General features: G+C 39.1%; 1 protein-coding gene across 2 annotated transcripts; it reads right to left on the minus strand.

The window, feature by feature from the left end:
• Positions 1-1,583: 1,583 nt before the first annotated feature.
• CEP95 (centrosomal protein 95) lies at positions 1,584-22,279 on the minus strand. 2 transcript variants are annotated; one of them, XM_050908241.1, is made up of 22 exons: positions 22,258-22,279; positions 20,610-20,738; positions 19,515-19,622; positions 18,491-18,601; positions 17,099-17,207; positions 16,503-16,612; positions 15,588-15,722; positions 14,536-14,750; positions 14,050-14,119; positions 13,338-13,384; positions 11,984-12,105; positions 11,540-11,672; positions 11,244-11,358; positions 10,235-10,413; positions 9,863-9,955; positions 8,812-8,962; positions 7,439-7,599; positions 6,866-6,940; positions 6,197-6,349; positions 4,972-5,118; positions 4,801-4,872; positions 1,584-4,728 (listed from the first exon to the last, which is right to left on the minus strand). In XM_050908241.1, the coding sequence occupies exons 1-22, from the start codon at positions 22,277-22,279 to the stop codon at positions 4,552-4,554; spliced, it is 2,634 nt and encodes an 877-aa protein (XP_050764198.1). In that variant the 3' UTR covers positions 1,584-4,551. The 2 variants fall into 2 exon arrangements, with proteins under 2 accessions (XP_050764198.1, XP_050764199.1); XM_050908242.1 differs by lacking the exons at positions 19,515-19,622; positions 20,610-20,738; positions 22,258-22,279 and having other exon boundaries at positions 11,540-11,669; positions 16,503-16,574; positions 18,491-18,646.
• Between the last annotated feature and the right edge of the window lie 1,570 nt (positions 22,280-23,849).

Consider the following 23,849-nt stretch of genomic DNA (forward strand, 5'->3'; position numbering starts at 1 on the left):
AATATTTGGAGTAAGTAGCGGGTTTTTTCCAATCAGTGTTGTGTTTTTTTAACTTAGGTTACAATTAATCATCAGATCTGCACTATTTTTACACTGCCAGTGAGAAGGAAGTCAAGGGTATTGAAAATGCTAAAAGAATGGGATGTAAACAGCTGTTCCATTTTTGCAGTGTAAGTCCCACAGCGAACTAGCTAATTTTCTGTCTGTTCTATGGAGCTTGAGCTTAATTTTGTTCTGCCAAATCTGACTGCCACAGTGAGTAAACTACTACTGGATGTTGTGTATTAGAATAGTGGGCAATGGACTACTTTTGTAGAATTGTGGTAAGAATCTGGTGAGCCAAATCCACATGTTCATTTGATTATTTTTTTTTTTTTGTACAGCTGTTGCTGGAAGGTTTGTTCTAAGAGACTTGCTTCCCATTCTGGGCTGGCTGCAGAGATGAGGCTACTTAGGGATGTAAACATAAAGCCAAGAAACTTGCTTTGACAGCCAGGTTTGAAATATATCAGACCCTTTTTTTTTCCATTTCAAGGGACTATTGCACTCATGTAAAATGGCTGGTACCTTTGCATCTATAGTCGGGATCCCTAATTCACGGCTTTCAGGTAATGCTGTTACCGGAGAAGCTACCACTACATCTGTCCCGGTTGCCTGGGAGAGCAAAGTAGGTTGTTGCCCAGTGTGTTTCTTACTCAGTACTGCTGCCTGTGGTTGGGGACCACTGCTTTAGGCACTCCCAAAGATGTCTTCTCACCCCCCTGCAAGTTTTACAGAGACTTTACAGAGACAGGTTCTTTTGACCACTGTTCACAGGATAGATTGTCCAGTGTTGTATAAGTGATTTTCTTTTTGTTTTTTTTTCTTTTTTCTTTTTTTCTTTTTTTTCCTCCCCTCGCTCCTGCTCTTGCTCAGGCTATGGCTGCAGCCTCCCTGGTCACGAAACATGAAAAATGTAAAATCCAGGTTTTGGGAGAAGTCAGGACTCTGTTAGGTGATTGAAGGGGGAAGGTATGTTGCTGTTCCCTTTGCACCAGACAGCTCACCTCAGCACTATTTAAAGACCGTCCCTGTAGTGTCTCCTGACCACATCATCTATACCCGCCTCCCAGGAACCTTCTCCCTGTCAGCCTGCTTAGGCTGGTCAATTTACTGAACGCATAGTTATGGCCACCCTTATGCCACAAAAGCATTTTTGAGGAGGGAGGAGATGAAGTCTGCAGAATATAGACTCTAGATCAGCTGATAAATACCATTCATTTTCACAGCAGCCTTAGCAGTACATCTGTTTGTTCTGCCAAACATTTTGGTATGGCATAGAGAATTTTTTTTTAACCGCCACAGATAAATGTTGTAAATTTAATATATTATAGGCAAAACTAGACAAATCTACATTTGACTTTCCATAGCTGACAGATGAGGATGAATATACCAAGTATTCTGAGTGCCTTTCTACCTTCATAATGACTGAGAGCTTTAACTAAAGCACCTCATCACCTAGTCAGATGTTTATCTGAAAATGTTAAAGGGTTGATTCCTTTGCAAAATTTTGTTTCAAGATCATGTCAGCTACTTTCCCCTCAAAAAGGTGCTAAGCCTAATATTGCATTTTAACCTTGGACTTTCACCCCATGATTAATGTGAATATTTATTTCAATGTGTCCCTCTTACTGGGTTTTACTTTATCCAGTCTTTAGTTGTTTTAGAGAGATGTCACATCATGGTTTTATGCTGTTGCTTTTCATTATGAATGTTTAATTATGAACAGTGACTTTTGTAGATTTCAAATATACAGTACACAGTTGAGTTTCAGAGGATTTAATTTCTCGGTGTAAAGAGTTTTGTAATGGTGCTTTGTACAGTATGTATTCTAATTTTTTTTTTGCACATAGTTTCAGTTTCCCTAAACTGATTTATTTGTACCAAATTTTTGTGTTGTACTAAAGTCCAGAGCACACAAGCCGTTTTTAAATTCTTGTTCTACAACACTACATCTGTATTGAACTTCTGGTGCGTTTAAACTGGCTGCATTGATGGAAGTAAAAGCTTTGCTTCTATATCATAAGTATGCATCATACAGCTTAATGTAGCATGCTCCAATTGCTTCAGATTTTAAACAGCACCATATAGTTAACAGGTGCCATTTGTTGTACTTTACACTATGTAGTAGGTTTCTGGCTCTACCACGTCCTCAGAGCTTTGTCTGTAGTTGTAATTAGTTTATACAAGTGTAATTACTCCTCCACAAACTGACAGTTCTTAGTTTATCATTTCCATTGTATTTATTACAGAGTGTTTTAGCATTGGTATCATTGTATTTTCACCCAGCTGTTACATGAGCTTTAACAAAAAAAATCTGTATAAAATGGTTTTTAAGTACTTAATGTATGTACCCATGCAGAAGTTGAGCAATAAATTGTATGCTGTTTGCACTGTCACAGCATCAATGGTTTTAAAAGTTTTAAGTTTTTCTTAATTAAAAATTTACTTTAAAATGTAACAATATCATTTTTAAGTAACTCAGCTTTGTTTCAGGAGAAAATACTTAAAACTTGCTGTCTTTCTACATGCTGTTACCTACAGTAAGGATTGTGCTAAATGTTCTAGTCAAACACAAAAGGTCTTACTTTTGGCTTTCGTGTAATGGTGTACACGTGTCTTGGCAAGGACTTTATCTCGGCATTGGTGAACAGATGTCTCCTCTCAAAATTCAGCAAAGCCAAACCATCTTCCTTAAGGGAGGAAAAAAGGTAAATATATTTGGTAAATACTTGTTAAATTTGATCAACTTAGCTGGTAAATATTGTCATTTAGATGAAGACTTCAAATTAGCCTGGCTTGTAGCAGCTCCCTGGAAACGGTGGTTAAGAAAGTCAGGGTGTGGGTTTCTGGTTTTGTGGAGGTGTTTTGTTGGGTGGTTTTGGGGTTTGGTGCTGTGTTAGCTTTTTGAGTGAGGTGTATCATGCTCTAGTGGCTAGCTGGTCTGTTTAATCTGTAAAGGGAGCATCTCCAGCTGCTGGGGGCTTTTTTTTCTGCTTAGCTCTTTTTGCCTCCCAATGCATGAGTCTTAATTCACTGAGTGTGTTGTCAATTCCGTAACAGACACCATCTCATGGCAAGCTTTAAATATTGTATATGCAATGCAATTAATTCCAGTATTTTTATATCACTTCTCACACATGCAATTTTACGCAAGAACTCTTCTACTAGAGCCTGTTTAAAATTACACTTTAGTTCATCCTCATTACCAAGATAAACTATTTAAAAACTGCAATTTTGTCAAGCAGAGGAGAATATATCAGTAATGGGCTTCACTAATTATCAGCTTGGTTTTATGTAATCTGTTCTCAGTTTAAGTATTCATCCCTCTGTGTTTGCATCTCATAGGGCCCACAATGCAGGGCTGCTGAAACTTGAAACTTCTGCTAAACAATGTATTTTGTGGCACATGATGATTCTACAAAGACAGGTGTAGTGCCTATTGTCAGCTCCTACTCTGCCTAGAAGCAGACCTTACTTCAGGTTGTAAGGTAAAAGCTGAATGTTGGAATTTTTAATCCCTGTTTACTCTAGCTTCACACTGACAGAATTAGAACTAATCTGCTTTTCCCTAAAAGAACTAAAGAGGGTATTAAATACAAGTGGCCTCGCAAAACTTTTGTCTAAATAATCTGCTTCTAAGAGCAAACATGGTTGTTACTGCTTGTCCATTTGTATATAGCATTACTATGACTCCCTTCTGAAACAGATTGATTGAAACAAAACTTTGCTTGTTTACACATGGGCTTATGTAGTTTTGAAAACCCTGTGTGAAATCCAACAATGGCAATACCTACAGAAACACACACCTATTAGTATACCCCTGTTGAATATGTCGTGTCCACAGGTCCTCCCAGGTTTCAGTTCTTGCAGAAGCTTATATTTTACTGCTTTAGAAGAATTTTCATTGTTTTCTATTTCAAACTACTTTTTCCAATACATTTGTTGCATAGGAAGTAGTACTTCAAATGCTTTGCCATTAACAAGCCAGCAACACCAAAATCGCAAACATAGTATTGTGTAGAATAAGCAGCCCTCCCTTGCTTCATATAGTTAAATTACTGATTTTTTGTCCAGTTTATTGCAGGCATTCTCTAACTTGTCCTTTCACAGGAAACTTGAACCACAGATGTTCTTGTAAAGATCTTCTTGTTCCTTCTGAGCTTTCCAATCCAGTAATTTCTGGCTAATGGTGTTAGCGTGGCTTTTCAACTCCAGAACCAGCACAGGCATAGAGGAGGCTTAGCGTTCAACTGTTGCACTAAGGTAACTTCACTAAAGCACACTGACTTCATCCCATTTCAGCCTTGCTAAGAAGGTAGAAAGTAGTTCAAAAACTTTATTGGTGATCATAAAAGTGCTGTAGAGATCCCAGATACCAGCAGCTACACCTCTGACACATCAAAATGACAGATAAGAGAACAACAGCCACACACCACCTTCCTGTTACAGCAGCTCTCCAAGATCCTCATCATCTTAGCCAGAGAACTACAGTGATATTCACCGTAAGTCTTACAAGAAATGGCTTTTGCTATACTGAAAGGAAGCCATCTGAAGCCTAGATTTCAGTCTGTCTGCTTCTAGTTCTTGAAAAAAGGTGTCATCATCACTTTGCATTATTGCTGCTTGCAGTTGCTGTATTTCCTTTTCCATCCTTGATCTCAATTCTCTTTTTGTTTTCTGTAGCATCTAAAGAAAACACAGACATTAGCCACAGCATGTAAAAAGAAAAGACATTTACACAGAATTAAAAATACTTACTTGTGCTTGTGCTTTCTCTCTGGTTTGGATTTCTTGGCGTTCTTGAGATAAAGCTTCTGCTAGCATGGAAAACTAAGCATAACACATGTTTGAGTTGAACCAGTTAAAGAAAGGAAAGACTTCTAGTGTAAAAAAAATATTAACTGTCTTTTGATGTAGATTAAGCTTTACCTGATCTTTGTAATAGTTCTCCATAGACTCCAACTCATTTTGATGCTCTCTCCTTTGTTCAGCACGCTTCTCTTGAGCATACGCTCTCAGGTCCTTCAGTCTTTGCTTCTGAATTTCTAAGCCTTCTTCAAATAAGTTTTTAAATATCTGCCAGCAATTAAAAAAAGCAAACCTATAAAACTTTCCCAGAAACTTTTAAGTATACATTTACATTTTTCAGCTGCTTCATCTCCTGACGGAATGGTGATCACATGAAGATAGGTCATTGCCCGTGAAAAAGTACAGTTATGTATCTAGTAATGGTGGTACAGATACAGCTGAGCTGTATTTGTATTACTCAGCTGAAATCCTGATAGATAAAATAAATTTTTCATGTCAGTTTAGTCATATGATCAAGAAAGGGGCTAGAACAGCTAATGTATATTACATTTTTAAAATCACTTCAGACAACCCAACAGCGCAAGCCAGGGTCTTTGAACACACACTGTGATTTACAGCCCACCCTGCATTCTGTTGTCTAACTTCAGGACCTTCATCCAGATTTCCAATAGCAGGAAATCCAGCCTGTACTCAGGCTTGCCATTTATACAAAAGAACACTTACCAGCTACAGTGCAGTTCTCAAATCACTAATAGTGGATTATGCACTAAACTTCTAGTCTTTTATTTTAAAAGGTGAGAATTGTGTACCTGCTCTTGCAAAGTGTAATAACTCTACTTGCTTTCCTTAGCTCTAATGTCCAGCCCTAATTAGAGATCATATCTGTCAAAAAGTCCACTTTGTTTAACAAACATAACTGAATAACAAAGCTGTCTTTTTGATCAGTTTCCTTAACTGAAGATTTAGATTGTTTTCTTTGGATAGTAACTATAGGAACAACTTCTTAGTCCTACTGTTTCTGAAAACTCATTTCCCCAATTTCTCATGTTACCAGCCCTGTTTTTCCATACTGATACTTCACCCTTTCTCTCTTTCTCTTAACCCCATAAAGCATCCTTTCTTGTTTTACAGTGGTTTGCCCTGAACTGTATCAGTGTTTCCAAAGAAGGAACCTTTTCATCTGTGGCCTTGACTGACCGACCATTTAATCCTGGCTTCTATGCTCTGTTCACTTACTCTCTGTCTACGTGCATCATTATCTGAACTACCGGACTATGGGTCCTCAGCACTGGGGTCCAAACAAAAAAAAATTCCACGCTTGCAGAGCAAGACATCTTGTACTTACCCTTTCTTCCCGTGTCCTAGCCCGCATCATCTTGGCACGCAACTGAACCCGGTAATCTTCATAGTATTTCCTGGCTCGAGCAACTTGCTGGCGTTTCTCTCTCACTTTATTCTGAGCCCATTTCTGTCGGCAGATACGTTGCTTAAATTCTTGCTAAATGGAGAACAGTAGCTGTAAGACCACCAAGCTTCCAACAGATATTGCTGCAGGCAAAGCTTTGTTAATCATTGCTAAATAAAGAGGGTCCTTTACCAAGGACCTTCTCCCTACCCCAATTTTACACTGCATTTACAGTTTAAAGCTTTAGTCACTACTGATTTAGCAAAGTGGTGCCATCAAGAGCACTATATAATTAAGGAGTCAGCATTGCCAGGGTAGCTGGTGTTTTTACCAGTACCACCAGGAGCCTGAAGTTTCTCCTCCTTGCACATTCTTAGAATTTGTCCGCGCTTTCAAAGCAACAGTGCAGTGTAATAATAATATTCTATTCCCATGACCTCAGTAGCCACATGGCAAACAGATTATACGGCATTTGAAACCACAGCTACTCAAGAGGCATAAAATTGTTGTAAGATAAAAAGCCACTTTCACAGACCAGGGAATATGCATTCTAGCTAGCTGAACATGAAATTTTTGTATTATGTAACAAATACCCTTCAAAGAACATACCAGTCTCTTGTTGTGGTCTTGATCTTTTTTAATAATTGCAACAAGAAGCTCATGCTTCTTCAGGGCTTGTTGAACCTGGAGGTTTAAAAAAAGTTAATTACTTCCATCATTCTGCAGGAGTTTTAAACAATGCCCCTCTGCTACGTTTTGGTTTTTATGTTGGGAGTTACCATGCGTAAGTTAATCAACTTTTGTACCTCATAACTAACATTCAAACTAAAAGACTGTTCAGAACTAGCACTCAAAACTACAAAATACTTTTAAAAAAGCAATAGCAATCCTAGGCAGTACTAGATAAACTAGTATAAAAAATGACCATTATATTCAAGTGGCTGATAAAAAGTTGAACCCGTATGTCTAGATATGTACATCCCTATTTAACTAACCAAGCTCCAGATATACATCCTTTCATATTGTGCTTTGGATGTGCGTGTACCCTATCTATGCTGCATACAAAGAGTCAGGATAATTTTATTATGATTTTATTATGCAATACAAACTGATGACTGCAAACTGTTCTGTCAGAGGTACTATCCCTGCTGACACTTAGAAGGTAAGAGTAAGAATGCTCACTTCATGTTGGAGCTTTGGTCTAGTTCTGCCAGAAGCTGCCTTAAGTTGTTCAGTATGTGCAAGCTGCTGCCGCCACATTTTATTCATAGTATGGTGGGAAATACGCAGGTGGGGAAACTCTTCCAGTAGCTGAAATAGGAGGTCATCATCTCTTACTTTCACTACAAGGTAAAGACAGATGTAAGCAATAAATTCCTGGAGAATACATTTAGTGGTAAATTCTTCCAGACAGTGTCAGCCTAAGTTATGAAATATTTTAGACTGAACACTATATAAAACTACCATGCCGTTGTTATGATGTCAAGCTAAACCCAGCAGGACATAACATCATTCTGTCAGTACAGCAGCAGAGAAAGTAACCCCAAGTTTTTGTTGGTTTTGTTTGGGTTTTTTCCTGCTGAAGAATTGCTTTTATAACTCAGGTGTTATTTCCCTCCCACTACCACATCCAATTAAGACAGGTATCCCCTTCTTTCTTCAAATGGTTCTGACCATCACTAATCAGCGATTTCTTTATCCGTCTCTCGCGCTGGTTGCAGCAACTTAAAATAGCGCTAATACAGCAGTAGTAATGACAGATCCAGGCCAAGTAAACAGGTGTAAAATCAAGTGGTTTGCAACCAGCTCATTCCCATTACATCTTTGATCTTTCTGGCAGGAAAAGATGATGGGGAGATGAAACAAACAGGTATTAAACAAGTATATGCCCTTTAAGCACTAAAAAAAAAAAAAAAAAGGGCAGTGTACCTGAGCAACATTCAGATATATAGGGGGTTATACCATGATCTTATACATAAGCATTCACAATGCTGTTCACCAAAACAGAGCCTGTGATTTGCGTGTTGGCTGTTCGTGGAGCATCACTTGCTCAGCAAAACCAGTGGCAGTGTTACCACCACCATGGCAGGGTCTTGAAAGGAAGATGATAGCAACTGACAGATTCTGCCCTATTACCTGTACATGGCTCAGCACCAGCCCACTCAAGCTAAAGGCCCAGTTTTAAATCTGATACATGCTCGGGGCGGGGGGGGGGGATAAAAGAGAAAAAAAAGAGAGAAAAAAAAAAAGATGACTGAGCTCAGACTATAGTGAAGCAAGCATAGGAGCAGCAGTAATGGAAACAAGCCTTGAAAATAATCCAAGGGATTTTAAGGAGGTAGCAAATGGGTCATAGTTTTGATTGTGCATTGGTGGTTTACATTTATTTAAAGCATTATCTTCCCTAACAAAAATCCAGACATATAGAGGTCATAAGAAGGGGAAAATGCTACAGCTGACTGGTATATGTTGGACTGCTGCCTTTATTCTTGGAGTTCAACACATGCTTTCAAAAGATGCCAGTTTTCCACCAAGTATAGTTTTGCAGTTCTTACTTGGAGCTGCTTTCTTTGGCTTCACAGTCCCTCGTTTTGGAATCCACTGGCTGTATTTGGGACTCCGAGGTGTGGTTTTTCTAGAATAAACTTTCACTGGCTGAGACATTTTTGGAGGTTCTTTAAAGATGTTTTCTTTGTATTCTTGTTCCTTAGGAGCAGATGTAAAACAGATGGAGAACAGGTATGAGAAGGGAAAGACTGATAGATCACATAGTTTGGATATCAGAACTTAAATGTCTTTGAAACTTTAGAATGAGAATTTGGACATACTGAATTGGATTCTCCAGAAGGCCAGAATTTACCCAGTGCAGGTCAGGGTTCAAGTAAAGGCTAAATCTCACTATTGCATAACCTCAGCTCTTTTGCAGCACCTAACGCTACTGCAGCAGCCTATGGATTGCTTCTGCAAAGGTTGTGAAAAGGGCCAGTGCAGCCTACATTGTTATGACAGAGCTTTTCAGCTTAGGTTCTTTGCTGTTCCAGTAGTATGTAAGAAAGTAGCAAAAACCCCTTTACCATATTCATAACATTAGAGAATCATCCTTGCACAAACCCAACTTTTAGAGTAGTTAAAGACTATGACAATATTAAGCAGATTGCCTACAGTGTATGGAGGCTCCAACCTTATTAACCTTAGCTGTTGGAGATGTGCATGTGTGAAGAAGTGTCCATCTGTGGAGAAGTTTAGGCCAGTCTATGGAAGCTATCTACTTGCTCACTTAGCTTTAATTCTTTAAATCTGAGTGTCTTGAATTTACCACTTCATGTGAAAAGCATGGCAGTTAAGTTACCCATAAGAACCGGTATTATTCTTAATACATAGAAATGCTGAAACTTCTAAAACTACTTGTCCCTTGGTTCTACCTATCTCAGGAAAAGCTGTCCTTCTGTTTACTTTATACTTCAGTAGTATACAGTGCTGTAACTATGACACTGGAAGTCAAGGGGGTTTTGTACCCAAGACACATCCGGTGTCTGACAGGTCATCTAGGCAAATTTAAAACAAAAAACAAAACACAATCAACAATCACCATAGCGCATCACATACCATTTCCTTGATGACTTCTCTGAGCTTGGAAAGTCTAAGCCTCTCCCTAGCTTCATAAATTCTTAGTTCATCTTCATAAGCTTTAGTGACCTTCTAGAAAATAAAAATAAGAGGACTTTTCACAGAAAATAATCAGTCCATATGACCACCTCATTAACTTGTTCAGTGTATAGGTCAAAATAGCTTCTTCCACTTTAAACTCTCTTTTTTGCAAAATTTCAGGTTTAAGTCTTTTCCTCAGCAGTCTACAGATACAACAGTACAAAATTACTAAAGTAGGCTAGATGCCCCCATTACATAAGAACATTCAGTTTTAATGCTTTTAGTATAACTGTTGGTAAGAATGACCAATAGGTCTAACCTAGAAGTTACCTTTGCTTTTTTTGTTCTTTCATCCCTTTCTTTTTGCAACTGGCTGCGTATTTTCCTTATTTGGCCTGTTTCATTACTGCAAAGTTTATCTTCCAACTCAGAAAAGAGTTGATGCCGAGATGAGGGCGAGGATGGAGAAAGGGATCGTGGCCTGCTTGGGTACCTCAGATGTGGTGTGTCTGTAAGGAAAGGCAATTCATTGAGTATCTAACCTAAAACAAACAAAAAAAAACCCTCCAGCCAAACATTGGGGAAAAAAGCCCCCCAAAACCGATACAGCATAAAAGTCAAAAAGTTTAGCACAAATTAAGTCATAAAAAGCTAAAGCCTTTGCCTTTAGAATTATCCCTGCCCCAAATCACAAATTTTGGGGCTTATATAATAGTAAAGGTGTCAGGAGATATTCAAGATGGGAAAGGAAAAAGCAGCAAAGAAAACTGAAGGTAGCTCAAGGTGAGAGACTGTCTATATGCCAGGGTCAAACAGCTCCATCTTGCAATATAATGTTGTGCATGTGGATTAGATCGAGCTATATAACAGTTTTATAGCTTGGTGTACATATAGGGTAGTTATTTAATCATATTGCCACCACCACACACACTGCACAATAAGTTTGTAAGGTACCTAGATCCACACGCTGTGTTTGGCACAGAAGAATCTGCAGCGAAGTGTATTTATTGTCAATAGGCCCTCACTTTAGAATCACAGTCCTATCAATGAGTGTGTATTCTGGCCCTTCCCCCACTTTCTGTACATTTTTTTACTGCAGCTGTGTTTGCCTTGTATTTTCAGTAAAGTTTTACTGTAGCTATTTAAGGGTTAAATGGGAACTTAATTGTAATTGTTACTGTTGCTCAAGTTTGGATCCAAGACAAAAGATAAGTGAACTAACAACACAAAACTTAAGTTACTAACTATGAGTAGTTCAGTGTATCAGCTTTATATAAGAAGGATTTTTTTTTTTATATTCCTTTCCATCCTAATACTTAAGCGGCATAAGAATTGTTACCTCGTTCAGCTTTCCTTCGGCAATAATCCATGACACTGTCACTGTGCTGAGACAGGTTGTCTTCATCTGTCAACTCTTCTTCTCTGGTGTGCCCACCCAAAGCTCTCTTTAACATCTATTGGATAGATTTTTTGGGGGGTAAGGTTCAATAGTTCATTCAAAATCTAGAACTGTCTAGAGTCAGGTGTTAGTTGCAGATTTCCTTTTCATCAATATTAAATTTATATTCTGGTTCTCTCCACTATCATTACTAAGGCTAGCTTACTCAGATACAACAAAGAATAGATTTCACTTACTGAATCTAGTTCATTTAACCTGCAAGAGAGTTTTTCTGACACTTTATGAAGCTCTTGCTCAGATAGCTTTTCCTTTGTTGTTCTGTGGGAAAGAGACTCTTCAAGTGAATCTGTGGTAGAATTTTCATACCTGCTAAAACAGAAAACACAGATTTCATTTCTTTTCTAAAAACCTGAAGATAAGCATTACCTCGTACAATTCCAGTTCGCTTTTTGCGTGAGCACATTTTTATAGGATTAAGAAGCTGAATGTGTAAACACCTATAACTATATTTAAGAAAATGTATATATGTGAGGAGAAACAGGAAATCTTTCTGTTAAAATTAATCTTTCACTATCATGCAGCCAAGGAGGAAGAGATCTTATTTTAAAGGGGGGTGGCACCTGGTGGCCATGTAATACGAAAAGTGCTAGCTTGGCTCAGTACCAAAAAACTGAACTTGCCTTTTCTTTCTAGGCAGATATCTAGATTCAGGTCTTGGAGTTTGTGTTACTTGTTCAGCACATAGTGAGAGTTTTTGATGTAAAGAGGAAGCAGATGTAGAAGTCCCATATACCTGGGGAACCTAGGAAAATATGTAAGAATAAATTTAGTTTTTGTTAAGATCTTCACAGTAAAGCTCAGAAATACCATAGATCATGTGAGTAGAGAGATCCTACAACAGCTTTTATAGGAGAACCATCTCAAACACTAAGATTTTATATATATAAAAGTAGTTATATGTCCAGGTCCCTGACTGAAGATAGCGTGCTTTAGAGAATTAGATGGTTAAAGAAATAGACTAGCAAAAATATAGAAGATCAGTTCAAGAATCATCTACAGCTAAACCACTGAATCAGAACAACAAGGTCAAGGTTAAGTTATATGAGTATCCCTACATACTACCTCATTAGCCTGGGACTAATGCCAAGTAATGCAAAGAAGCTGAACCTCACTGAGTATAACCTCACTAAGCTGCAATTCACAGCAAACAAAAAAAACCCCACACTTATGTCCTTATGCCATTTAGCTACACTGGTTTAGTACTGCCTGTTCGAACTTACCTGTTCAAACTGGAATAATTCGGGGTTGGCATGCATATACTTGCAAAGACACCAGTGGAAAATGAGTTTTAAACAGAGACAATGTTTTAAACAGACAATGTAGAAGTAAAGGCTGTTGAAACTATTGGAACAAATGAAGTCTGTGAGTACCTCTTGTGGTTGCAGAAGGCAAAAAAGGTGTTTTCCAGAGCAAGAAACTTCCTATACAGACATGTTTCTACTAGCACAGAATGGCAGCTGCTGATCAATTTGTGGGTTTTGCATTATTCGGTTTTGAAAAGCAAAGGACAATGCAAGGAAATAAAATGAAAGAATATATCCAGGCACTTCAGTGATCTTTAGGAAGGGAGCAAAATCTGAATTTTATTGGAGTCTGAACAACCCCAGAAAACCAAAATTCTTACTAATTTAGAATACTGATACACTTCAGAGAAAGGATATGACTGTACTCTTATACATCTTTGATTAAACCCAGAATAACTAGTAACTTGTTGGCTGTGATAAATTAGAACTCTATAGGTACTGGCACTTACACTTCTTGGAGCAAACACCTCCAGAAAGAACCGATGTGACTTATAAACTGTACATAGTCATAGTCTAACAACATTGCATCACTGATTGTATATTGAAAAAAGCAAGCCAAAAGCAGGTTTGAAAAAAATCCCCGAAGTGCCACAGGATATCAGGAGAATTAAGCAGAAATCCAAAAATATTGACTGAACTTCTACAAATAAGGTAAAGATGCAACATCTACCTTTGCCACATTGTCCTCAGCATCATTTGATACCACCTTGTCTCCCACTGCAGAAGCAGATGACAGATAAGTGTTAGTTGATGGTATAGACTGCACTGTGCCTACTAATGTGGGGAACAAGTAAAAAAAGATGTGACCCATGGCCTTTGGATCCAAATTATTCAAAGAGAACCAAATGACAAAGCAACTGTGGTTACACAGTTGTGACATTCATTTTGGTAATTTCTCAAGTTTTGAATGTTCAGCGTCATGGGAATGCTATGGCAACTAGAAAGGTAAGCAGTGTTTCCCAGGCAACAGAGAAAATAAGCACTGAAAACTAGCTTCTAAGCCTTTTATACAATAGCAGTTAATGGCTTTTTCCTAGAGTTGAAACTGGCTTGTTTGGTCCATGTTTCTCTGCTCAGAATAAGCTCAGCCATGGGAGTTATCTGCTAGAAGAGATTTCTGTAGTATAGGCACATCTTAACCGGATTAACTACGGAGTTGAACTGGGGACATACATAGATTATTTTTCTTCAGCACAGTGAACAGCTTAAAAGTAACCTATTTTTGTTTCTCTATAAAACAGAGATAGAAATGTGAACTTGTGGCTGAATTAAAAAAAACCACACTAGTAGTTTCAAAACCATGTTTCTTGTAGTGCCAGTAAAAATAAATGCAACATTTGACACTTAAGAGTTACCCTATAGGAAGCAAAATTCTCTCTCACCAGGGATCTTCTTTGATAGAGGAAGACTACCAGAAACATCTTCAGGTTTTTGTGTAAGTGACTTTTCAAGCTGAAATAAAAAGTAACATGTTTTCTATAAATTCACAGGAGAGTATTGACAGGAAGGTCATATTAGGTTTGTCTGCATATGGAAATCAATGCTCATTTCATAGATAAATAAAAATACACTATAATTATTTTGTTTACTGTATTGTAAACCATGCAGTTACATTGATTATGGAGATGTGTATGTATATGTGTATAAAATAAACACATCTCAAAAAAAATTCCTTTCTGGACACTCAGTGAAGGATGAATCCACAATCCACAATTCTTTGAACTGAAGATAAAATCTGACACATTCAGAAATGTTCTTCAGAGACCAACTACCCTCATTCTTCAAGTATACTAGAAGGTTTTAAAATGAAAGCAGTATTGATCACTTAAAAAAAAAAAAAAAAAATCAAAGGATAGGTTTTTACTTACAGCAGGAATTTTCATTCCTTGACTGTTAGCCAAAGCTGCTGGCTGGCTGGCTGAGCTGTGATAATCTCTCCATCCAGGATAATGAGGTCTGGCTTCCAAAGGCTGAAATGGTGGTAGCAAAGGAATAGCTTGCTGTATAGGCTCCCCAAGTTTTGTAGCACTGGCACTCAAGCTCTCTTTTGGAGGTTCAGTAGTATGAACAGACTCCATTGATCCTTAAGAGACAAATATGAAGAACTTTAAGTGTTATCTGTGAAAGCAGAATGTTAGTTTTGTATATTGTCCAGATAATGGAAGTATCTAAATATCTAATGTTAGCTACCATCTTTGTTGGATTGCCTAGAACAGTACTGTAACATTTTTATGCCTTACGATGTTACTTTTCTTCTGTTTACAGAGATACATCCTGCAGCCTCTCCCTATCTCACTACTTTTCTAACAGCACCAAGTTTTTCATGGCTGTATATATGTATGTATATATATGAATATACTGCTCTCATGCCGCATGGGTGTAGCTATGTGCACACACAGTAAATAGCTTTCGATTTGCTGTTATTTTCCCCACAGTCATTTTCGATATATGCAGGGGAATGCCTGCTCATGTGCAGCAATTCTAAGCAACAACAGAGCCACAGTCAGCAGAGGCCAGGGACAACTGGATAAGATGGCTGCCACCTGTCAGAATGATTTGCCCAATACACAATCTATTGATAACTGTCCTTAAGAACAGCATGGTTCTCCCCCTTGAGAACATGATTTTGGATGCCAGGATCTTCCACAAGGACTTTTTACTTTTAGTATTTTGCTTACTGAACCACAAAAGCAAAAAGCCTAGCTGAAGCTGAATCCTAGCTAAGCAGAAATACCCCAGATAATGGAGTTTGCATACTCTGGGACACTAAAATACAAAATTTCTGAAAAGGATTTATTTAATTCAAAATATAGCTAAAGTGTTTCCGTCCATGACTAAGGTTCTCCTCTACACTACCTTAGTACCCTACACCCCTTAGTCAAAATCAGGTAGATTAGCTATCAGAACAATGAATACTCACCATCTTCCTTTTCCTTCACAATGGCCCTTTCAGTTTCAGAGAACTGTCTAGGTAATGTTGCAATAGCCTCTGAGTTTTCAGATTCTTCCACCCCCTTGTCCTTTCCTGCTGTTAACAATTCAGGCAACTGGAATTCTAGAAGTGGTGTTTGAAAAAGATTAGATTAAGAACTACAAAGCATCTTGCTATGAACTGTTTAGATGGACAATTTTCATGTTTGGTATGTTAATAACTTGGTGTTAGCAATCCATACTATGATCAAAATAGGTCTGTTAAATTCCTACTTGTAATTCTATTAAGCAAAAATTTCATAAGTCATAATATTTCTTTATGTCTCTACTTGGAGAGATTAATCACCAATAAGAATAGGAATATTCTTACAGGAAAATAGGAAATAGGAATGGACTCCATTTAAGTAGTCTGCACATTATTTGTTCCAGAGCCGCCCATTATGTTTTTAAGTGGCACACACTCCTAACAAGTGTTCTTTAAGAATGAACTTACTAGTCTTTTTACAGTCTTAAATAATACACTTTACACTGTAATAAATGAAATAAATTAAAGGCTTCAGAAATCTCTCATTCTATTGAACAAAATAAAATGCCTTTGTAGGGAGAACTGAATTAGAAGTCGAACAACAAACCTTTATCCAGATAATGTAGCTCAGGAGTCATTAAAAACAGCATCTGCAATACTTTAAGAAATCTATATCTTAACTTCAGCAAGATCAACTACAGGTACGTTTGCTTATTGTGCGTTGGGGTTTTTTGGGGGGTGTGGGGTTTTTTTGTAAAAAAAGAGTTTCAAACAAAATATTTGTCTGAAAGAAATAACTTCAAAAAAAAAAGAAACAACAAAAAAAGCCTAGAAACATTACTACAGAGTAGTCTTAAATTTTTTTTCACCCAAACTCACCTTCCTCTCTCTTGGAAAATGAATGAGCAGTATCTCCAAGTCTAATTAATTCACTGGTAGATTCTGATCCATCTACATCACAAGATGGAACAAAAAAATCTGACTGGGACCTAAGAGGAATATAAAGCTGTAAAATATTTACTCTAAAAGTCTTTGCCCCTTCAGTCCACAAGATGGGGCTGCAGAAGAGTGGCAACTCTACTTCAGGTAGCTAGCTATTACAGTGTAGAACATAAGAGACCAGCTTCTACAAAACACACCAATGTAGAAGTCATGAAGATAAATCGAATGCAGTTTAACTAAAATACAATCATTTAAAACTGAGACAAAGTTTTCAACTTGTTTCATTCCACATGTAAAGTAAACTTAAGGGAAACAAAATGCCATCAGCACTCTTCAAGAGCAAAAAAGTTCTGGATCTAATTTTAGCCCTCTTGCTGCCCGACTAAAGGAGAAAGTTACCTCACATTCCATTTGACATATGTAATCGGTATGTTTCCTACTTGCATACTATTAAAAACCTACCAGTTTCTCTACAGATACGCAAAAAGATAGTCATTCACTATGTCAATGCAAATATTCAGAACTGCTCTTACCCTTCGACTGATGAGAATATTGAAGGTTGTGCAAGTTGACCAGCATTGCTTTCCAGCTGCTCTTGAGATGCAATTTGAATTTCATTATTGGATAGCACATTTGCCTCATCTGTTAATAATCAAGGGGCAATTATTTTCAGGAAAACTACTTCTACCTATTAACTAACAGGTATTATTGCCAATATCATCAAAACAGTTTATGTGTAATAAAACATTACAATGATGGCATCTGAAATGATGACATGCAATGCCCCCCTTTGGAGGGGAAGCAACTTTTATGGTAAGTTTTGGAAAGCGATATAACTATCATATACCCTCCTGTTTCAATTATAAATAACCCCTTTCTTCTTCCTCAAAAGAATGAAATCCTGTACTTATAACTAGAAAATTGGAGCCACTAACACCTATCGGGTAGCAGCACTGGCAGTCTGAGAGAAGGGGAAAGCAGAAGTACAGGCACTGAAAAATGCTACTGCCCTCTTTCTGCCATTCACAGTGAAACAGGACAGGAGGCAGCCGTCTCAGCCACCAAGTGCCCTCTCCCCTTTACTCACAGGGTACAACAGCCAGTGATGACACTTCTTATCAGCTTTAAGATAGGAAGACCAGTACTCAGTCTGCAGTAATGACAACGTCTCTGAAGGGCTGAGTAGCTTCTCTTCCCTTGTTTAGCTTTTTCCTCAAAAGAGCCCCTGCTATGGATCTGCTCCCAAGACCCACTTCACAGGAAAGCTTAAGTCATTCCCCTGTTTGTCTCCTAGTAAGTAAAGGCAACATTTGCTCGCTGTTCCAATTAAAGTCAACATTTCCCTCCCTGAATCCTAACCATAAATCATTTGACTTACAAGTTGAAAAGCAACATACTAACAGAGGATGAATTGTCTGGAGTAGGCTTCTGCCACAAAAATGAAGCAGAAAGATTATGTTCTCCAATTCTTGCCTTTTAACAAGTTTTGGGGAAAATAAATTTTTATCATTATTGTTTATGAAAATAATGAATGTAAATACTCAGTTTGGCCACTGAAATTTCCTCCCCCATGGTCAATTTCAGTCTTTCTCCTCTTCTGCATTGTCATGGTTATAAATAAGGCAAAACACCAAATAAATCTTTGCTACATTGGAAACACCTTGGGTATCCCAAAACAACGTTTTACAAAGCTTACATCTTATCATGGATTCATTCCCTATAGCTGCTAGTGAGGAGAACAGCAAAGAAACAGTTCTTACGTATTATGGGAGCTATATTCCATCCATGAACACCAAGAACTACAGTCATGAGAACCTAACAAAGCCCTCAGCAAGCTAACTTGATAGCAGACAAACAGAAAAAGCTGTCCATAATATAGTAGTAGCAGAACATAACACCTTAAACTAGGACATCTGTCTACTCACCTCCATTCTGAGAAGATTCACTGGCTTCTTCTGTAAGATACTCTAACAAACCATCAAATATTTCGAGGAGGTTTCTGATAGATTCCCTTTCTCCTTTCACAATGTTCTCACCTTAAGAGAAGGTACTGCCACATTAATGATTAGTACTTCACAGAAGAAAAATTCTCAAAAGCAGGAGTTCTCTGGAGAACAGTGCTTGGAAATTCTTGTGAAGGTGTCAGCTCAGAAGACAACTGGTCACTCACTTATGGCTACATACATAAGCTTAAGGTATCTTAAAAGTTTCCTAAAGTTGCATATTTTCAGTTCTAATAATTGAAAGTTTATTGATGCTATACCTGCTTCCACACACACAAAAAAAATCAGGGATATTTTCAGGGACAGTTGGTATTTAATATTTTCTTATACATACCAGCTACAGCATGAACCAAGTCTATGGACTGGCAGGCAGGATTACAAATACCAGCCATACTGTACAGGTACCAAATTAGAGAAAGATACTTCATATCAAGCAAGCAGTTTTCATTCTTTGCAGGCTATGTTATGCTAGACAATACATATGAATACTCAATGAAAGCTATTATCTGTGTACAAAGGACAGACACAACATGGTTCAAGTGTTTACTCACCAACTTTTTTAAATTTAGTAACAAGTTTGAAATTCAAGGCTGATGTTTTAAAACCCAGTCTCCAAGCCTTAACTGTATACAGAAAAATACTGAGCCAGTAACAGACTTAGGTAACACTTTAGCAGACAAGTGAAGTATGATTGATTGCTAACTTTAACATTTCTTACAGGTCTGTGTCATACAAAACAGCTCTTATTTTTTCTCTGCTTGCTGTTTAAATTTTTAACCTGATGTCCAAGGCAAGGGTTCAGTGTTTTGATGACATTCACTACAGGAAAAAGACCTTTCATGTAAGTATGAAAGTATGCTTTATAACATATGGTTCTTATAAAATGTTTAAATTAAACCACACAGACATTCAGCTGGTGTTTGTCTACATTAAAATGAGCACTTACCAGTGATGTGTGACAAGCTGACCTGCAAATAGTCCAATGCCAGGGAATCTATTACTGCTTGTACATTATGTGCATCATCCTCTTGGCTTCTAGGAGTAGCTATAAAATCTATTTAAAATAAATAATAGATTTTAGGCTATCTAAATGGATAGCTTATTGCAGATGTTTCGACTAAACTACTTGAACTTTCACTTACAAGTTAGTATTTTTTCAATACCTTGTGTACTTGGTAAAAAGCCCAAATATCATATGGTCATATGAAATCTTTTATAAATACTGAGTACCAGCTTAGAACACCCACTGGAAGATGTGAAGATTCTATCAGCTGAAGTATTAAATTCAAGAATAGACACTACTAAAGTATTTTTTCTCCTTCACTCCCAGTACACACACCTAGTTCAGATCGTGAAATCGGCATTGCAGTTTGTCTTAAGGTCTCTTCTTCCCCTGTCAGCAACTAGTTGAACCGCAATGCATTCTACTTAATTGGTAGCAACGTCATGTTTAGTTCTGGGCTTATATTTAACAGGATTTCTACCACCAATAGCTGCCAGTTTGCTACTTGCAGAAGATAACTGCAAGACGTGTCTTGACACTTCCCACACGCAACAGTTTACCGTAAAGCAAACAAATACATAATTGTATAGCCCTTGCTTATTGTTGTCACTGAAGTCAAATGGAGTTGGGTTACACCAGAGTTAAATCACAGCTTAGCTTTCAGCAGACTATAAGCATTAAGCATTTTATGAGAACAGGCTTCAGTATTAACACTTTAAGAGAAATAAGCCAATTCACACCTTTCAAAGGTATTGTGCCTATGTATGGCTTTCAAGACCTAATTTACAATAGAAAAAGTTTTGCTGTAGCTATACTAGTGAACTCCCTTCATAGCTGCCATTCATAGCAGTCAAAAAAAAAAAGGCCAATATTACTTAAATCTTCTTAAAAGAATGACAACCTTATGTGTTTGTCTTTGGAAGGATACAAATACTTTAAACACCCTACATCTGTAATAAGTTTTGCAAACTTGAATTTGTTCATTACAAAATATACACAGACAAAAAAAAAAGCAGGTTTAGAAATTATCATTCCCACCTGGTACTGTTTCTCCTAAGATTGACTCATAAAGACGAACAAACACATCAGCACCACATTCAGAGAGATGCTTTATGTGCTGGTTTATGTGACAGCTCCTTAAAAGATCATTGGCAACATCAACCCAATCTATTAAGAAGCAAAACATATTAAAGTCAGAACTGAAAGACACATAAATAAAGACATAGTTACAGTGAAAGAGGGAACCCATTTAAGTGTCTTTGACTCCACCATATGTGGTCAATCCCAGTCATGCTATCCCAATCATCCAAAATATTGAACATGATGTACACTTTCTGCTCCATGCTCTGTTTACTTCAGATGGAAACATGGACAGAGAGTGAGGAACGATACACACCAGTATCTTGTCCTAGCACACAGTCATAGCACAACTGGACTCGAGAGCTGAAGGGTACTGAAGTACCACAGGCTGGGCAGATGACTTTTTTTTTCTTTCACATAATGGAAAGCAAATTTTCATCTGGCTGCATAACCAGGAATTCCAAACCCTGAAGGACTTAACAAAATAAGCTTTAATACGTCTTGTATCAAGAATCAGAAATGATGTATATTTTTTTGAAAAAAATGAGCTTGTCTCTTACAAACCCAGTTTCCCTAATACTCTTAGGCAATGACAACACTGCTAATATAAGTATTCTTCATGAAAGCTAAATTCAAGGACTACTTTTATTAGTTTGCTGTTTAGGGATTACAAGAATATGGAGCTGGTCCCACTGACTTCATGCTATGTTGAACACAATGAGATGTGTGCATAAATAGCCTTATCTTCCTAAAACTTTGAGTCCTGAATTCAAAGTGCTTTGAAGTACACATATCTTCTACAGTCTTGTCAGCCAATTCAAATATCAACTTGGAAGAAAAAGTCTTCATGTCTGTTAGTCTGTGATCTCTTGAGGTTGGATTTTCCCCCTACATGTTGCTTTTGCAAACAAAACAGTATTTTAACAAGTATTATCAAGGACTTTAAATTACTAGAGAAGGGATAAGTCATCTTCAGAAGAAAAAAAAAAGTATACAATTACTACAACAGAATCTAATTTGTACAATTTTTCCTCTTCTGTACACGGGAGTATTACTTTTCCATTGCTCTGCTCTTCACTCAGTTCCAGAAATCACTTTACCCTAACATTTTAATAACTTCAGGTGTATGAAAGGTTAAAGTAGCATCTCCTACATTTCAGACTGATAAGTCTTAAAAAACTTCAGCTACTGTTCATCTCCAGCTTTATCAAGTTAAAAGTGTCACGTAGGGGGAAAGACAAGGTGGGGAGGGAGGTTAACAAAGAGCTTAAAAAGCCACAACACAAGAAAAAGATCATCCTAAGGAAAAGCACGTCTGAATAAAGCGAACTGTGTTAGCAGCAGGAGAATGACAAGGTAGAGGAGAGGGAAAAGGCAAGCTCTCCACCTTGCCTCCCCCGCGCCTGCAGGGCACGAAGGCTGGCTGCTCCTCCGGGACTCGCACCCGCCCCACCGCAAGGCCCCGCAGGACGGCGGGGACACGCTACGATCTAGCCCCAGCGGCGGGCAGGGCACGGGGATGAGCCAGGGAATTCACGAGGGAGAGGCGCCCGAGGTTCGGAGACGGGCGATCGCCTCAGGAGCCCCGGGCCCCGGCCGCCCCTACCTCTCTCCTCAGCGCTGCCCATAGCGCGGCGCCACACGCCCCAACGGACGGCGGGCACAGCCCCGCCCCGCGGAATTTAAAGAGCCCTTCTCGGCTTCCTCCGCGCTGATTGGGCAGACTGTGCCGGAAGGGGCGGGGCTGTCCCGCCTGCCTGCGCCGCGGGAGGGCCCGCCCCCGGCCCCGCCCGCCGGGCGTTGTTTTCGTCAGGCATCCGCCGGCGTTGCGGTTGCAGGCTGTGGAAGAGCCGGTCGTCATGGAAACGGGGAGGGGGGGAAAGCCTGTGCCTCAAAGCCACGCCGCAGCGCGGGTCACGTGGCCTTCCCCTCCCCCGCTTCCTGGTGCGGGCATCGCGCGTCTGTCACGTGACGGGTGCTCCTCGGGGTGGGCGCCACTCCCCCCCCCCCCCCCGGGCCCGCCTCAGCCGCGGCGTGAGAGGCCCTGCCGGTCTCCCCGCGGGGCCCGGCCGCTCCCCGCCGCCCGGGCCTCCCTTCCCGGCTTGTGGCGCCTCCCTTTGCCCATGACCCGGGCCCTGTGGGCTGAGCTCTACCGGGCAGGACCGGGGCCTGGCCGGGAATTGTGTCGGCTGCTGAAGGCGGCTGGCGGCGTAAAATGGCGGCGTGAAAAACCGCGGGCTGTAAGGCGGCGGCGGCGGTGGGGGTTTGCTCGGGGTGGTTCCGCCTTCGTCACCCTGAAAGGCAGGCGGTTCGCATTTTCACAAGCAAAATTAGGTGGGGAGAGGGCTGGCCTCTGGCGGGCGGGGGGAGCGGGGGAAAGTTCTAGCACTTGACCTTGCAGGCCTGGCCTGGGGGCGTTTGCTGATAGGCGGAGGTGGTGTTTACATTAATGCGGTTGTACAGATGTCGAGTTTGTGTTAAATTGGGAGGTGATGCAGGTTTGCTCAGGAAACGTGGGGTAACATGATGGGTTTTGTGCACAATAGGAGTGTTAGAACCTTTAATAAAAGATTTAGAAGGTTTTGTCTAGTGAAACTTACTGTGTCACTAGCTGCTAGTGTACAGGTTTTTGGATATACTGTGTCACTAGCTGCTAGTGTACAGGTTTTTGGATACATTGGATGGTGAAAGTATTATCTTCCTTACTGAGCAACAGTATTCCATGCCCCTTAGGAATTCTGGGATTTCCATGTTGCATCAAGTCACGCAAAACTAGAAATAATGGTGCCCCTTATCCTTAAACTCCTGGAGTATGACAGAAGCAGCTCAGATCCTAATTATGACTTAAGAACAATGACTGGCAGCAAGTAAACATCAGTGTTTAGCTCTAACAGTCTATGAACGTAATTTGTGGGTATATAATCCAAATGCACATACCGCTTTAATAAACACAAAAGAGCTTTTGTGCATATAAGCAAATGCGTATCAGTACTACTGAAATTAACACTAGAACATGGATTTCAGTTTGATATATACGCAGCTCTGCAAAGCTGCGTTGATTTGCTTCACATATGTTGGCTCAAAGTTAGAAGAGAACACAGGAAAATCGATGTTTAACTTAAAGGGGTGGAACACAAAAATGAAGTTTTTTTCAAAGAGGAAATCAAAAGGAGTTACTCGCAGACTAAAGCGCAGGCG

Source organism: Gymnogyps californianus, chromosome 19, assembly GCF_018139145.2.
Source record: "Gymnogyps californianus isolate 813 chromosome 19, ASM1813914v2, whole genome shotgun sequence".
Taxonomy (NCBI): Eukaryota; Metazoa; Chordata; class Aves; order Accipitriformes; family Cathartidae; genus Gymnogyps; species Gymnogyps californianus.